The sequence below is a fragment of the Xyrauchen texanus genome, chromosome 22 (genome assembly GCF_025860055.1).
Source record: "Xyrauchen texanus isolate HMW12.3.18 chromosome 22, RBS_HiC_50CHRs, whole genome shotgun sequence".
Lineage (NCBI taxonomy): Eukaryota > Metazoa > Chordata > Actinopteri > Cypriniformes > Catostomidae > Xyrauchen > Xyrauchen texanus.
This window is the reverse complement of record NC_068297.1, coordinates 4,996,290-5,014,257: the sequence shown is the minus strand read 5'-3', so window position 1 is coordinate 5,014,257 and position 17,968 is coordinate 4,996,290. Positions and strand designations below refer to the sequence as shown.

The following is a 17,968-nucleotide window of genomic DNA, read 5'->3' as shown; positions in this document are numbered from 1 at the left end:
ATATTTTGTGTTGTTATTTTTAAACGTTATTTGAAAGTAATTTTTTTCAGGTTAATTGAATCAAGGTCATTTTTTGCTTTTCAAATTATTTCTCAAATGGCCTGGCGGGCCGGGTAAAATAGTCTTGCGGGCCTTATACAGCCCTGAGGCCTGACGTTCCCCACCCCTGGCTTAGAACATGTGATTAATTGGAAGAAGAAAAAAAAATGCCACAAATTTGTTTAAACAAATGTGTGACTACTAAGCCTTACTAAGCCTTGCCAGTGCTACCACTGAAAGTAGGGACCATATTTGTATAATTCCCTACCAGTGTTGGGTAAGTTACTCAAAAAAGTAATCAGCTACAAATTTCTAATGTTAACCTCTTTGTACAAAAATCAGGTTTCATTGCTTTCTTCGAAGCACACAAGATCCTCCTAAAAACTACTGGAAATACCGGGAGTTGGTTGCTAGAAATTCACCATAATAAATACAGTGACCATGTTTCAGGTATTACAGGATGTCATTTTGGTTCCTGTATATTTCCCAGTTCACTACAGATTATATTACTAAATGATATAAACTTAATGTACCAACATTCTGGAACTACAAAAATCATTCTTACACACTGTAACATCAGAAGGCCAGAGAATGACTTTACAGTGGCCCTTAAAGGAGCAATGACCAGTTTAGACACAGTGTGACTCATACAAACACAAAACACCATTAGGGTTTAAGGCAATAAACAACTACTATACTACATAACTCACAACTAAAATAAGAAGAAACATAACCGTTTCCATAAAATAATATAATCAAATGTGATTACGGAATATAGTTTACTGTAAAAGAACATGTATTGTTATTATACATAATCATACTAATCTAAAAACATTGTTTCTTTTTTTAATACAATATTTTACTGTACAATTGCATGTTTTGTCTTGTTAAATGTATATATTTTGCTTATAAGTTTAACCAATATTTTATTTTACTGTCGCATTTTTTTATTTTTCATTCAAATAATGTTTTATGGTAAATATTAAATTTAAGTTACATTTTCCAATTACAACTTTTCATTAAAATTGTTAAGCTGATAATAAGATAATTAGTCTCAGATTTTGGACACCATTTAAGTATAATATATTACGTTAGAAAATCAGATTTTAAAAGTTCTGCAGAATGTATTTTTTTTTTTTTTGTCTGCATCATTTTAAGAAGGTTTATAGTGTCTATAATTAGTTCATATATCTGTACATAACATGTTAACACTGATCTGATACATGACATAATGTATGACAAAAGCAATTCAAAATGAAAAAGAATGAATATGAAAATAACTGGCATCCACATGTATGTTCCCTTCAGGACTAAGCTGTAATTACGTCTTCCTTAAATGAACAACTAATCGCGCTTGTCTCTTGTCAACATATTTTCAGTCCAGACTTGTATGCGCTCTAAATTAGGGTTCGACACATGTGATGGTGTTCATAGCTCAGTCTTAAACTCCCATCTTTCTTCAAGTGCGCGCATTGCGCTCCTGCTTTACTCGATTCAATGGCAGAATATCGAGGAAACCAGTCCACAGAACAGATCCCAGAAGACCAAACCACTTTAACCAGAAATTATTCTCATGGAAGAGCTCCACATCATTGCGGACAGGGGCAGCAGAACAGGAATCCAGATGAAACCCATGGAAACACGAAGAACCACGGCCTGATCCCCAGCGAGCTCACGAGACCCCGCAGTAACCGGCCAAAATGTAAAGATCACAAGCGACTGAATACACACAAACTAGTCTTACAGTACATAGTCCCGTGCATGAACTCTTACGGTTTGTGTATCGTAGATAATTTTCTGGGAGACAGAATTGGCGAGCGCGTGCTGCAAGAGGTGAGACGCATTCATCAGAGTGGTACTATGCAAGACGGACAGTTAGTGAGTCAAAAACAGGGCAAAAGCAAAGCCATCCGAGGGGATAAGATCGCATGGGTCGATGGCACTGAGAGTTGCGGTCACAACATTGGCTTTCTCTTGACCAGAATGGACAAAGTCATCACGCACGCGGACGGAAAACTAGAGAAGTTCAAAATCAGAGGGCGGCATAAGGTATGAGTTACTCTTGCGCTTTACACAAAATGTGCTATTTTAGACAGCAGTTTGCACAAAATGCATTTAGCTTAATTTAGTTGCATTTCAAGTTAAGCTACTGCGTCCGCAAACATTCACGTATCCAAAAGTGGCAAGCTAAGTGTGTACTTTAGAAATGAGTTATTATTTTGCATTCAATTGTATGCATTCATTTAGCAGACTTTGTTTTTATGAAAAACGTTCAATAACAATTATACAACCTGTCCGTACAAGACATGCATGAGCAAGGAGAAGATAAAAGAGTGTTTTCATTTAGTATTTGTTTTGCAAAAGATTATAAAAAGCACATTTTTATATCTTGTGGTTAAGACTGAAGAATTGCTACATGGACTTCTTGAAAAATGTCCCTATATCACACTTGATTTGTTCGCATGTCTGGATGCGCGCGTACATGCGCCGGGTAGTCTCCTCAATGGCGGTCGGACATGGCCATAAGATGAGCTCATAAACTAAGATTTACGCTGTGTAATGTCACGTGTACTCTAGACAGAAGACCCAGTCATTTCATTATGCAACAGTGGACTCATTTACATTTACAACATTGCAAATATTTTCCTTCATCGTGTTTATATTATAAAGCATGCATGGAATCGGATTTCTTGCCTCTTGCTGTGGGCTGACCTTGTTGCTGGGCATTATTGGCACTGGCCTCACTGTAAATCAACGCCGTTGAATTGAACTCAGACAAATAGAAGAAGCAGGTAGAACCGCATAGCATTAAACAAGAGTGATAAAATGGGCGTGGCTCAGCGACACGGACGTTAATCATTTGTTGCACACGTACAATGTGTGAGGACCAAATGTGATTTTTCAAACAATTTAGTCCTGGATTTATATATTTTTAGTTTACTAATTGACGATTACATTTCTGTACTACTTACTTATGACATTTATTTAGCCTATTTTATGTATTGTATTTTTATTAATTTACTTATTATTTAATTTATCTTGGGTATTATGGAACATTGATTGTACTGTATTAATAAATAAAGCATCAATATATATTAATATATCTTCCAAAAAATAAATAAATCATGAAATGTGTTAATAAATAAAAAAATATTTAAATAAATAAATAATAAAATGTTTCAAAAAATACATAGAAGTCCAAACGAAAATACTATTTATGTATTTATTCATTGACACATTTCATGATTAATTGAAAAAAAAAAAATAATAATAATAATAATAATAATAATAATATATATATATATATATATATATATATATATATATATATATATATATATATACAGTGAGGAAAATAAGTATTTGAACACCCTGCTATTTTGCAAGTTCTCCCACTTGGAAATCATGGAGGGGTCTGAAATTGTCATCGTAGGTGCATGTCCACTGTGAGAGACATAATCTAAAAAAAAATCCAGAAATCACAATATATGATTTTTTAACTATTTATCTGTATGATACAGCTGCAAATAAGTATTTGAACACCTGTCTATCAGCTAGAATTCTGACCCTCAAAGACCTGTTAGTCTGCCTTTAAAATGTCCACCTCCACTCCATTTATTATCCTAAATTAGATGCACCTGTTTGAGGTCGTTAGTTGCATAAAGACACCTGTCCACCCCATACAATCAGTAAGAATCCAACTACTAACATGGCCAAGACCAAAGAGCTGTCCAAAGACACTAGAGACAAAATTGTACACCTCCACAAGGCTGGAAAGGGCTACAGGGAAATTGCCAAGCAGCTTGGTGAAAAAAGGTCCACTGTTGGAGCAATCATTAGAAAATGGAAGAAGCTAAACATGACTGTCAATCTCCCTCGGACTGGGGCTCCATGCAAGATCTCACCTCGTGGGGTCTCAATGATCCTAAGAAAGGTGAGAAATCAGCCCAGAACTACACGGGAGGAGCTGGTCAATGACCTGAAAAGAGCTGGGACCACCGCTTCCAAGGTTACTGTTGGTAATACACTAAGACGTCATGGTTTGAAATCATGCATGGCACGGAAGGTTCCCCTGCTTAAACCAGCACATGTCAAGGCCCGTCTTAAGTTTGCCAATGACCATTTGGATGATCCAGAGGAGTCATGAGAGAAAGTCATGTGGTCAGATGAGACCAAAATAGAACTTTTTGGTCATAATTCCACTAACCGTGTTTGGAGGAAGAAGAATGATGAGTACCATCCCAAGAACACCATCCCTACTGTGAAGCATGGGGGTGGTAGCATCATGCTTTGGGGGTGTTTTTCTGCACATGGGACAGGACTGTATTAAGGAGAGGATGACCGGGGCCATGTATTGCGAGATTTTGGGGAAAAACCTCCTTCCCTCAGTTAGAGCTTTGAAGATGGGTCGAGGCTGGGTCTTCCAACATGACAATGACCTGAAGCACACAGCCAGGATAACCAAGGAGTGGCTCTGTAAGAAGCATATCAAGGTTCTGGCTTGGCCTAGCCAGTCTCCAGACCTAAACCCAATAGAGAATCTTTAGAGGAAGCTCAAACTCCGTGTTTCTCAGCGACAGCCCAGAAACCTGACTGATCTAGAGAAGATCTGTGTGGAGGAGTGGGCCAAAATCCCTCCTGCAGTGTGTGCAAACCTGGTGAAAAACTACAGGAAACATTTGACCTCTGTAATTGCAAACAAAGGCTACTGTACCAAATATTAACATTGATTTTCTCAGGTGTTCAAATACTTATTTGCAGCTGTATCATACAAATAAATAGTTAAAAAATCATACATTGTGATTTCTGGATTTTTTTTTAGATTATGTCTCTCACAGTGGACATGCACCTACGATGACAATTTCAGACCCCTCCATGATTTCTAAGTGGGAGAACTTGCAAAATAGCAGGGTGTTCAAATACTTATTTTCCTCACTGTATATATATATATATATATATTTGTAGGTGTGGGAATCACAAGGTAACAGGCGATACAATATAATATCGATATTTAGGTCACGATAGGATACTATTGCAATTCTTTATTTTTGGTGTATTGCGATTCAAAACTATGATATATTGTGATATTTCGAGCAATGTTTCTCATTCGTCTAAGTCTTCAACTTAAGATAACTGTTTCCAAATCACCAAATGCAATGTTAAATGAATATAAAAGTGCCAGTTTATTTCCTAATATCTATATACAATGCAAAGCCATAAGCACATAAGACAGGCCATAATGGCTCCCTCCTTCTTTGGTAAGGTCAATGTAGTTACCGGTAGTCTTTCTAAAAATGTATTATAGTATTTATGAATACTATAGTAGCCTAAAAACTTTAAAAACATTATTTATTGCAACACAGATTCAATACACAAAAGTATAATTGATTTCACCTAAACAGTATGTCTATTTCATAACATTTTTGTCAAAATACCTCAGTTAATGTTACTACTGTAAAATCGATAGAAAGATATAGAAATCATTTAAGAAAGGGAGGGTGATTATCTGTAAAGCTTGATAACTGCACCTTCTAAGGGACTGTTGTTGAATTCCTAGATTGATTTGGCAAAGAGAAAACATTTTCCCATCACCATAATATTAATGTGGAAAACTTTAAATAATAATATCGATAAAATATCACAAGGAAATAATATCATGATGCTTTAACATGTCTATATTTTTCCTACCTCTAATATATTGACACATTTAATTAAATATTGATATATTAATATGGCACAATTAATCCTCTATAGGGTATTATTAATAATAATAATAATAATAATGTTAATTTATATTGCACCTTTCAATGCTCAATGTTGCTTTTATTTATTTGACAACGCACATCGTTTCAAAGCAGCTTTACAGAAAATCATGCATTAACAGAAAATGAAAACTGTAATTGTCATTGTGTAGTTTGATTAAATATGATTGTAAATGGTGTATAAAAATAAATGATTAAATCATTACTGTATTTATAACCCCAGTGAGCATGCCGAAGGCGACTGTGACAAAGAACACAAAACTCCATAAAATGTTGGTTAATGGAGAAAAATAACTTTGGGAGAAACCAGACTCACTGTGTGGGCCAGTTCCCCTCTGGCTTGAATATAATGCCAATATAAGTTATTTATGTGCAGTGGAGGTCATGGTTTAGAATTAGTAAACTAAGTAAGAGTTAAGGGTCAGTGTTTAAACAAAGATTTTTTATGAACTGTAAGATGAATGACTAATGTATTTGAAGTTCATCCTGGATTAAATGCAGAAGTTTACATTCATGTAGGCCTATTGTCCTTTGTTAATTGGCTGATGAAGGCCTTTGTTGGCAAATAACTGAAAGTCTATGTATTCCATTTTAAGAGTGTAGTCCATCATTAGACCAAGGTGATGCAGGCAGAGATCAGTGAGGTGCATCGCAGTTCAACCGGCTGGTAATTTCGGTGAGGTCTATCCTAAATCCAAGGTTCAGGCAGTGGCATATAAAGTATTCCATGTCTTATGGTTGAAGTTGGCATCAGTTAATTCCCTGAAGTCCATCTTAATAGACTGAAGTGATGTCTGGCTGGCACCGGCTGCGTTTAGTCATCATCACTCAGAGACACGTAGCAGTGAAGTCTGATACCAAGCAGGAACAGATTTGGATCTGGCCGGCTCTGGTAATCTTGGGATATGAATCCCGAGGTTGAGACAGGGAAACAAATAGAATATTATTAGCATAGATGCCATTAAGGATTAATGTTTCTGGTTCCGGTAGACCTAACTAAAGCAGCCTAATTGTGAGTTGATGTCTTATAGATGAGTCTTTAGTCTAGACTTAAACTATGTGAGTGTGTCTGTGTCCCGAACAGTGTTAGGGAGACTATTCCATAGTTAGGAGTCAAATAGGAAAATTATCTACCTACTTTTGTGGATTTTGATATTCTTGGAAGTATTAACAAGCCAGAATTTTGTGATTGTAATAAATGTGATGGAATATAGCATTGTAGATTGTCACTTAAGTACTGCAGAGTGAGACCATTTAAAGCTTTGTACATAGTTAACAAAATGTAAAAAAAAAAACGTGTTTACTTGTTTGTATTTCTTCTTCCAACATAATAATGATGATGTCTAAATAATAATTTTCTTATTTTAATGCCTCACATTTATTATCATTTAAATGGATACTTTCATTACTCACATCAGTGATGGAATTGCCATCTGGAACACCAGACATTTTCCCAGTGGGCCGGTTGAGCATTGGGCCGGTCAGTTGCCCCACTCTTATTTATTAAGCACTGCCATTTACTGCCTTGCATGGAAAACACCAAATACTCCAAAAGTATGAAGAAGTAAGCAGAGCGGGACTGGCCATCTCTCACAATGCATCCTCTGAGCCGAACCGGACTGGCCCTCCTGCGCAACACAGCCACTAGTTGCAGTGCGAGAGTGGAACTGGACCGGCCCTCCCGTGCAGCAGTTTTTCATAATTTTAAATTCCTAAATTCATAGGTTTGTTGAAACCATGATTACATGTGGTAATAAGGAGCATGGTTTTACCTGTGCACCGTAAAAAAAACAATATATATATATTATTATTTTTTTACAAGATTTAACAGAATTTTCAGTAATTTTCTGCCACAACACAAAAAATTCAGTAAAAAAAAATACATTTGAATATTGCACTGCATTATGGGAAAATTTTGTTTTGTGGAATTAGGGACTTCTAGGAGTCGAAAGGTACACAATTTGCAATATACACATATTTCTGTAAGGCAACGGCTTAAGAGCAGATTTTTTGCAATAAACCAAAATGTATGCTACTTTTTTCTATTTTACAAGCATCACGCACACCATTTTAATTTATAAAAGGCCATTCAGTCAGAAAACACGTATTTGTTTCGCATTTTAACTTTGTTGATAACAAAACAGCGCGAAAATGGATTGAAACTGTGTTATTGTCGCGTATGGGCTAGTTGTTACTTTTCTCAACGCTGGTGAGGTTGGACCAATCACAGTCGGTTGTGATGACTGGACACGGAGGTTTGTTAAATCAGTTTTTAAGTGATTGCTGCGGCGGATTTCCATTTGCATACCAAGAATGAATTCTTATAAAAACATATTTAAATGACTGTGCTTATTTAATGGCACGCATATTTCAAGTAAGAAAAAAATCGTCCAAATATTTGAATACGACTGGACGGAGAAATCGGCTTACTGAACAGCCGAGCGCCCCCTAGAGGAAGACAAGTTATAGTCCCATAAGAACATGTATTATCTAGCCACGCGTTCCTCCCAATGGTTGAACTAAAGTGAACTAAATGTTTTCATGGTCCCCGCCCCCTGAAGCGCGTAACATTCTGCACGTTCCACATGCACATCAGCTTCAGGTGCTGCGCTCGCTCGCTCCGCTCCGCTGATGGACCCCCATTCAGAGCGCCAATAAAAGTCCCACTAACAGGTTCTGTGTAGTGGAGGTGGTATTATTTAACTGTGTTTTGAAAGAGGAGCTTGTGACATTAGATATCAATTTGAAAAACTTGTATTTTCATTGATTTGAATGCATCAAGCTCAAGCCAAAATGCCATTTCTTCAGCAAGCATTGGACACGCAGCTGGAGACACTGGCTTTGGAGCAGGTCGTACCCGCTCTGTTGGACAGAGGCTTCTATTACATGGACAGTTTTTTGGGGGAGATCGCCGGACATATGGTTTTGGATCAGGTCAAACGCATGCATTACTGCGGGATACTGAACGACGGGCAGCTGGCGGGGCGAAGCAGTGGAGTTTGCAGGAGAAACATCAGAGGAGATAAAATAGCCTGGGTTAATGGGACCGAAAAGGGCACAGGGGCTGTAAATTTCTTGTTACAACTCATAGACAAACTAATTTCTCTTTGCGTTGGTCGACTGGGCAGAAGTATTCGAGCAAGGTCAAAGGTAAGCATTAGTGTACTTCCAAGAGCTTTAAATTCAAGTATGCGTCAGCTGAATAAAAGTACACATACACTCTATATAATTAGGATGCAACAATAACCTTTCTTAACATTTTTATACTATTTTCGAAAGGTTAAATATGGATTTTAGGCTATATAGTTGAATCCTTTATTTTCGCACTTAGTTGATATTTCTATTTTGAATGAACATAAACATTATAGCATTATTTTATCTCTTTAAAACATAGTTAAGCATTCATGTTCTCTCAAGAGCTTGAAAAGTACGTGTCCGCTGAAATAAGTTGACATTTAAAGTGTACATAATTGATTCATTACCTTTCCTTGTCATTGTTATATTTTATATATATTGAAATGGTAGAAATCTATATTGGATATTTGATTGAATATTGATTCATACATATATATATCATATTTGGCATTTCTGTTTGAATGAACATTAATAAACATTGCTACATTATATAATCCGAAACACATCGGACATGTACCTTTACATAGATAATCAATCATCAGTACACTTGAGAACTATAAAACTTAGAATAAAGATATGCATTATACAGTTAAATGGTAACACTTCACTTATTAGGTCATAATCATTAGTTAATAGGATTAATTTACATGCACATTGTTCACATATTTAGAAATAAACTGTCATTAATGTATTTAGGTTATTCTTATGTAAACATGTACATGAACTACTTGATCTGAAAGCATTATATAATGTTTGATGACTGTTTAAAGTTATTATAAATTGTAGTTATTTTTATATTTTAATTTACTCAATATTATTATATAGGTCTATATGAGTATAAATGGTGAATATTACAATATAGTTTATGTTTTTAATATCAACGTACAATGTTTGCTTGTTCATCTGGGTAGGGATACCTGGGATAGGTTCACACCCCATTATTAAGCATTCGTTTTTGGCCCTTTGAGGCATTGGCCCTTTGTTTATATCTGTTACAGTACACTGTTTTTTGGCACACACTGCCTTTAGTGTGTCTGGTGATGAATGGCAAAGATAGGCTGTCAGTTTCTGCTGTTCTGGACAGTACGTGACTCCTCTCACTGCACTGGTGTACACTGGGTTAACCGGAGGCCCAATGAAGCAACAGGATATTAGAGAGGCACTTTCACCCTGGTCAGCTGCAGACAAAGGAGTGTTATTCTCAAATGTACTTCAGGTTAAAAGGATTGGGTTCTTTTTCTAAGCAAAACTTTTCCATGCCAAATGTATTTTTTTATAAAACTCCAGTTTTTTTTTTTTAGTTACTGTTCAAACCCAAAACCTATTTTCCTATCCTTAGCCACTGTTACCCCCCACACATTTACATTTATGCATTTGGCAGACGCTTTTATCCAAAGCGACTTACAGTGCAATTATTACAGGGACAATCCCCCCGAAACAACCTGGAGTTAAGTGCCTTACTCAATGACACAATGGTGGTGGCTGTGGGGTTAGAACCTGTGACCTTCTGATTAACAGCCCTGTGCTTTAGCCACTACGCCATACATAAATTTCATCTTGAGCTAACAATGGATATTACGTTTTTGCAGCATTTATACATTTTGGTTCATGTTAATTTATAAATAATATACTGTTGTTTGTAATGCATTAACTTATGCTAATGTACACATTTTAAAATATAAAAAATGTATCAGTTTACATGGAATTTAACATTTAAATAAGATTTATAAATACTGTGTATAGTTCAATGTTGGTTCACGACACCAAATGCATCAACATTTGAACACGTAGTGGCATCTTGCCAGGGGCGGCACAATTTGTTGGTGTGGTTTACCAAGGGCGCCGTATAAGCTAGAACCACCACTGACATTTATAACTTTTTGTAAACTTTTACTTTACAATTTTTACAAACGGTAACAAAATTAGTGATGATTCTGACTGTAATTGTATAGAAAATTATAAACGGTTGAGCGTAAACTGCATTAAACGGGATCAAGCAAAGGCTAAAAAAACCTATTTGTTTTAGTGCATTTACTTTCCTTAATACTCTCTTAGTAAGGGATAAAATATATATATAATATATATAAAACATGCCTAATCTTAATGTTTTGAAATGCTTTCATATTGATTGTAAACCTGTGGGTGGTGTGCTGAATCAGAGCTCTGGATTGTGTGAAGTGCTTCAGAGCTGTAGTTGATTATCACAGCTGAACTCTGTGGTGCTGTAGACTCACGCTCAACACGTAGCACTGTCATTAAACACCGCTGCACTGGCTACTGGCCAATTTAGCTCTCTTTACTTGCGCATGCACGCACACACTTCCTCCTGCTCTCTTTGCAGCTACACGTTTACACTGTGCTATGACGACAAACCTGCGTGTGCACTCTTATTGTGGTAATGTGTTCATGATAAAGACTTGTCCGCAGAAATGTAAACATGGGCACCGGTGACTGTTGCCCTGTGTGTGTGTGTGTGTGTGTGTGTGTGTGTGTGTGTGTGTGTGTGTGTGTGTGTGTGTGTGTGTGTGTGTGTGTGTGTGTGTGTGTGTGTGTGTGTGTGTGTGTGTGTGTGTGTGTTTATCACTTTGTGGGGACCAAATGTCCCCATAAGGATAGTAAAACCCGAAATTTTGGACCTTGTGGGGACATTTTGTTGGTCCCCATGAGGAAAACAGCTTATAAATCATACTAAATTATGTTTTTTGAAAATGTAAAAATGCAGAATGTTTTCTGTGAGGTTTAGGGGTAGGGTTAGGTTTAGGGGATAGAATATAAAGTTTGTACAGTATAAAAACCATTATGTCTATGGAAAGTCCCCATAAAACATGGAAACACAACATGTGTGTGTGTGTGTGTGTGTGTAAAAGGGGTCTGCTGGTAGAGAATAGTAAATGCAGTGCTTTGATTCTAATTGTATATTTATGACCGTATGTTATAGATTCTGGATTAATAATCATTTCCGAATAGAGCTGATTTAATTGTGTAATGTTTTCCCGATATTTTACTATCATGAAAGACATATTTTGTATACATATAATTAAGGACTATGATGTTGAATAATTCCTAAACATACCATAGAGTTTAATTTCAAAAAGAGAAGAAACCTATCAATGGGTGAATCTAGTTATGCTTTGTTTTTTTGTGCAAAATTGAAATTGTTTTTACTCCTAGATTAATCCCATTTTTGGACTCTTTGCACAATTTAATTACTTTCTGGGTAATATTGCTCTTCTTATTAAATGGGCAGATGAAACAAATTATTTAACAAATAATATAATTGAATTCAAACTTTATTCTTGTCTTTACGGAAAAGAAAATTTTTCTATAAGGAAAAATGCCTTAAGTCTTTTGACATTAACAGAAATGTTCTAAGATTTGTTGCAAGGCTTATTTTAAACTCCATTAAATGTAAAAGTTTTAAAAACATAGATTTAATTAATTACCGTTTACCCAGATATAAGCTAATCTGGGGTTTGGCACAAGTTTTTAATGTAATAGATCTATCATGTTTAGTCTAATGTGTGTTCTCTTTCAGGCCATGGTTGCTTGTTATCCAGGAAATGGAGCTGGATACGTGAAACATGTAGATAACCCTAATGCAGACGGCCGCTGTGTCACCTGTATTTACTATCTGAACAAAAACTGGAATGCCAAGGTAGATTTTTAGTTAATTAAAAAAACAATGATATATGAAATATTTATTGTACAGTGTTGTAATTGATTGAATGTCACAATATGTTCGTAGGAGCATGGGGGAATACTAAGGATCTTTCCCGAAGGGAAATCTTACGTGGCCGACGTTGAACCCTTGTTTGATCGACTCCTGCTTTTCTGGTCAGACCGAAGGAACCCTCATGAAGTGCAACCATCATACGCTACGAGGTATGTGCACATATTAGCTTTCATATTATACAATTAAATATCAAGATGATATCAGAATTAGGCTAAATAATTTGTTTTGTCAAAGGTATGCAATCACTGTGTGGTACTTTGACTCCGAGGAAAGAGCCGAAGCAAAAAGGAAATTCAGGGACCTGACAGGTTGGTTTAGATTAAATGTCCAATATTCATTGTGTCAGTGCACTCAGCCAAATGTGAGTGTACATCATGTTTTTTAGAAGTACTGTTTATTTTTTTTTAGGGGTAAAACTTAAAAAAAAAAAATTGATAAGTAAACAATTATTTAACTATGTCTAATTTTTTTAACTTTCACATTTCAGCCACATCTCAAGATGGTACCTCATCGTAACATACAGATACACTGGCCTTTCTCCTCTGAGAGGTTTTTTTTTTTGTCTTATGTTTTTCTTTTCCTTTTTTGTATTGCTGTTTGTACCAGAGGTACCTATCCCCCCACTTAAAGATAAAGTCTGAAGTTTACATACACTTTGATTGAAGTCATTAAAACAGATTTTTTTAACCACTCCACAGATTTCATATTGGCCAACTAAAGTTTTGGCAAGTAATTTATGAAATCTACTTTGCATGACACAAGTAATTTTTTCCAATGATTGTTTCACTTTTAATTGACTATTAATCTTCCTTTTTGGAGATTTCCTCTGGACCGATGAAACAAAAATGGAACTTTTTGGCCATAATGACCATTGTTATGTTTGGAGGAAAAAGGGCGAGTCTTGCAAGCTGAAGAACACCATCCCCACCATGAATCATGGGGGTTGGAGCATCGTGTTTAGGAAGCTTTGCTGAAGAAGGGACTGGTGCACTTCAATATATCCACATCATTTTCCTTCCTCATGATGTTATCTATTTTGTGAAGCAACATCTCAAGACATCAGCCATGATGTTTTCCTCCAAATTTGTGGCAAAATGGCTTAAGGACAACAAAGTCAAGGTAATGGAGTGGCCATCACAAAGCCCTGACCACAATCTGAAAGTAATAAAATCTGAAAAAAATAATTCTCTACTATTATTCTGGCATTTCACATTCTTAAAATAAAGTAGTGATCCTAACTCACCTAAGACAGGGAAGGTTTTCTACGATTAAATGTCAGGAATTGTGAAAAACTGAGTTGAAATGTATTTGGCTAAGGTGTCTGTACATTTCTGACTGCAAATGCATATTATGTATTTGGGATTTACTTGGTTTGAATCCAGTCCTCAAAATCAGAGAAGAGTCCTTTTACAAACATGCTGCTAATATTAAGACTATTTTGTCAACAATGTGAGAACCTTAATACTTATTAATGGACTATTATTGTAATTGTGTTTTTTGTCATTTCTTTTTTTTAAATGGTTGCTTTTAAAAAACACTTTTTCAGAGATGCTTGGCTTTCAAAAGATGTTGATAAGAAAATGATAAAACTAGATAGCCTTTATAAAAATATTATGCTAGTATATTTTTCATTTTAAAAGTATGTGTTTTAAGGAAGCATTATAATTTTATTTTTTATTTTTGTGATTGTGGATTTGGTCATTGGCACATATTAAGGCAATTATTTGTATTATTCTTTATACAGTGAATGAGAATTTGAACTGCTCCAGAAAGAAAACATAAGAATTTGTAATTGCTTTCATTATCAATTGACTTGAACTTGTAAATGAATATATAGTTACAAATAGATGCTTTATTATTTTTGAATGACAGTTTGATGTTGAGCTAGAGATGATTATAGAACTTATTCTGTACAGTGTTCACAATGGAGCTTTGTTTGTAAAGCATAACACAATCACTTTTAAAATGCACTTACGGTAATGATATTGCTTTTATTGTTTGGTCCAAATGTGTAATGAGTGTAGAATTTATCAGCTTGCATGCGGGTCAGCAATGCTGCTCAACCTCACCCTTGGATGTGTATTTATGTCAGTGAAGGTTATTTGACAGTTGTTCATCCCATTTAAAGCATTCAATACAATCTGAGCAAATTAGAAAAAAATCTCAGCTGTTACTTTATGTGACAACAGTCTTGGAAATGTATTTTGTAATGTGTGAAATTTGGCTGATGTACTGTACACCAAATGAGATTTGCAACTATTTGACAAGGCCACATTCAACTATTTGAAAGTGTTGAAACGTTTTCAACAATTGTCTAAATTTTATACTTAATTTTTCAGTACTAATGTATTTACACTGTCGAAAACATAAACATAACGCTAGATGTACTGTCTCACTGTGTTTCTTTCTGTCAAACAATTAATATTATTGGACTTTAAGGGGGTAAGTGACATGTTTACCACACTTTTGATTCAGCAGGGCCATACTTCACATTATAAGCTAAATTATAATGGGGAAACAATCAAAGATAACTTTAAAAAATATGTTTACATTAATAGTCTATGTATGTATGCCTCTATATATACACATTTTACCTAACATACTGAAGTAACATATTTGTCTGGGATATATAATGAGGCCAAAACTCGATCTGCAACTCTATGATTACATTAACTGTTACAAATCTACATTGAGATCATAATGTAAGCTACTTACCCTCCGTTCCAAACCCGTATTTTCTATTTTATGTGAACACAAAATGAGATGTTAGGCAGAATGTTAACCAAAGTTAGCGTTCACTTTAAATTGAATCACAGAATTGTAATTTTTTTGGCCAAAAGGGGGTGTTGTAGACCTAAAACAATCTGATTAAAATAAATTAAAATAAAAATATTAGCCATGTAAACGTTTGAATCCGACTACTTTCTCAATCACATTCTAAAATACCTAGCGCTCATGCGCAGAGATGTGGTGCGTATGTATACATGATTTATACAAAGCAATGACAAAACGCATTAAGGGTATGCGGGCTCGCACTGAATATTCTGCAGGGTACATATGTTCTTTCATGACATCACAAAGCAAAAAAGAACGTTGTGAGCACTCACTTTCTGACGTTGTAACAACGTGTCTCTTGAAAGTCATCTTTGGAATGCTCTGGGGAGGCTATTTCCAGTCATGCCAGTGCAACTCCAATCTACTTGAATGGGAAAAGACCGAAATCTCCTAAACGGTTGGTCAAGGTTACGAGCAAATGACATTTCAAATCAGAGGTAAAATCTGACAACACTTTTCTTATATTATGCTTCTTTACCTCAGATTACACACACAAAAAAACAGCAATTTTTCTGGGCTTGTATATCTACTGTGAACGCGCACTGAGATGATTGACAGGCGATGTCTGTATCTAAAAGGTGATTGGCTCTTTCATCTGTAAGGCGGAACTTCCTCTCTACATCCGCTGACCATTGGCTGCGGTTGGACGTTCCAATATCTCCCATTCATTTAATAGAAGTGGCCCATCTCTGCTAAACAACTCTGGTCATAACCATAATTTCTAAAGCATTTCTTCTTCACCATTGTGACAGTCGATCGCCGAGAAGTGACAGATTAGGAATTTAGATTAGAATATGTTTTACAAGAGATTATGCAAAGTGAACACAGTAAATAGCCTAAAAATCCTCCCTCATGTTAAATTACACAGTTATAGGCTTTGAATAAAATACCTAATAATAATAATATCTAGGTTTTAGACGTAGACAATTTTTTACCTTAGCATACAAGAGTAAAACTCGACAGTTTTTCATAAGTGGAAAGTAATGAATTACAACCACTCTACAGTTCTTGAGTAGCCTACATTTTTCGCATTTTTCCACTTTATGAAGTATAAATAAATAATAGTACTTTTACTTGAGTTCATTAAAAGTTAAATATTCAACTTCGCTCTAGTCATTTTTCACCACAATTACAAAGTACAAAAAAACAAAATAAAAAAAAAACACATAATATTTCTTAATTTTTGGGAAGAACTCGGCAAGTCAAAAGCACTAAATCTGTTTCTAAACTAAAATGCGCTTGGAAGCCCACAGGGCACAGCATCATGAGTACAGCAGCTTGAATAAACTGCTGCTGGTGTCCTCTCTTCTCTAGCTCAGAAAAGACTTTCTGCCTGTTACTATACAAGAACTGTAATACTGTGATTTTCTGCATATTTCATTTTATTCTGGAAAGGAGCCATTCATTCAGGTACAAAAACAAAATAAAAAAAATAAATAAGAAAAAGGATTACGGTCAAACTTGAAAAAAACAAACAAATTAAAGATAAACATCATATAAAGATAGGGCTACTAAATATTATATCTCTTTCTACCAAAGCACTAATTGTAAATTAAATTATTACAGATCATATATTGGATGCGCTCTGTTTGACTGAAACCTGGCTTAAACCGGAAGAATATATTAGTTTAAATGAATCTACTCCCCCAGGTTATAAACATGAGCCTCATCTAAAGGGTCGAGGAGGAGGTGTTGCTACAATTTACAGTGAAGTTTTTGGTGTTACTCAGAGGGCAGGATATAAATTTAAGTCTTTTGAACTAATAATGCTTAATGTGACACCGTCAGATATAAATTAAAAACTCTTGCTTCTGTATAGAGATCACCTGGGCCTTATTCTGATTTCCTTGGTGAATGTGCAAATTGTTTTACTGTTACTGTAGATAGAGCTTTAATTGTTGGTGACTTCAACATTAACATGTTGAAGCCCAGAAGAACTTGATAAAATAACAGAAAATATAAATACAGTCATCTCTAGCACTCTTGATAGTGTCGCCCCCCCTTGATTATTTTTTTTTTTTAAAGAATTAAGCCCTGCACCATGGTACAATGATCACACTCATGCTCTCAAGAGAGCAGCTCGGAAAATGGAGTGCAAGTGGAAGAATATAAAATTAGAAATATTTCACGGTGCATGGAATTATAGTTTCTGAAGCAACTTCAATCCTTCACTGTCATAGGTCATGAAGAGCTAACAAAACTTATTGAAACATCAAAAGCCACAAAATGTATGTTCAATTCAACTAAGCTCTTAAAAGAGGTATTTCCTGTCATTTCAAAACCTCTTCTTAATATTATTAACTCCTCGCTATGCTTAGGACATGTTCCAAGAAACTTTAAAATGGCAGTTCCTGGAGAACTGGCTAATTATAGACCAATTTAAAATCTCCCATTTATGTCAAAAATACTAGAAAAGGTAGTGTCCTCCTAAATATGTTCATTTCTACAGAGAAATAGTATATAT

At 35.4% G+C, this 17,968-nt stretch overlaps 1 protein-coding gene across 5 annotated transcripts; it reads left to right on the top strand.

Annotated features, from left to right (window-relative positions):
- Positions 1-1,391: 1,391 nt before the first annotated feature.
- Positions 1,392-15,052, top strand: LOC127662152 (prolyl hydroxylase EGLN3-like). 5 transcript variants are annotated; one of them, XM_052153196.1, is made up of 6 exons: positions 1,392-2,088; positions 12,472-12,591; positions 12,682-12,818; positions 12,904-12,977; positions 13,157-13,218; positions 13,368-15,052. In XM_052153196.1, exons 1-5 carry the CDS (start codon positions 1,537-1,539, stop codon positions 13,183-13,185), a joined length of 912 nt encoding a protein of 303 aa, XP_052009156.1. In that variant the 5' UTR covers positions 1,392-1,536; the 3' UTR covers positions 13,186-13,218; positions 13,368-15,052. The 5 variants fall into 5 exon arrangements, 4 of the variants coding, with proteins under 4 accessions (XP_052009156.1, XP_052009155.1, XP_052009157.1 ...); XR_007972859.1 differs by having other exon boundaries at positions 1,396-2,088; positions 13,157-13,277; XM_052153197.1 differs by having other exon boundaries at positions 1,408-1,741; positions 1,829-2,088; positions 13,157-15,052.
- The last annotated feature ends 2,916 nt before the right edge of the window (positions 15,053-17,968 follow it).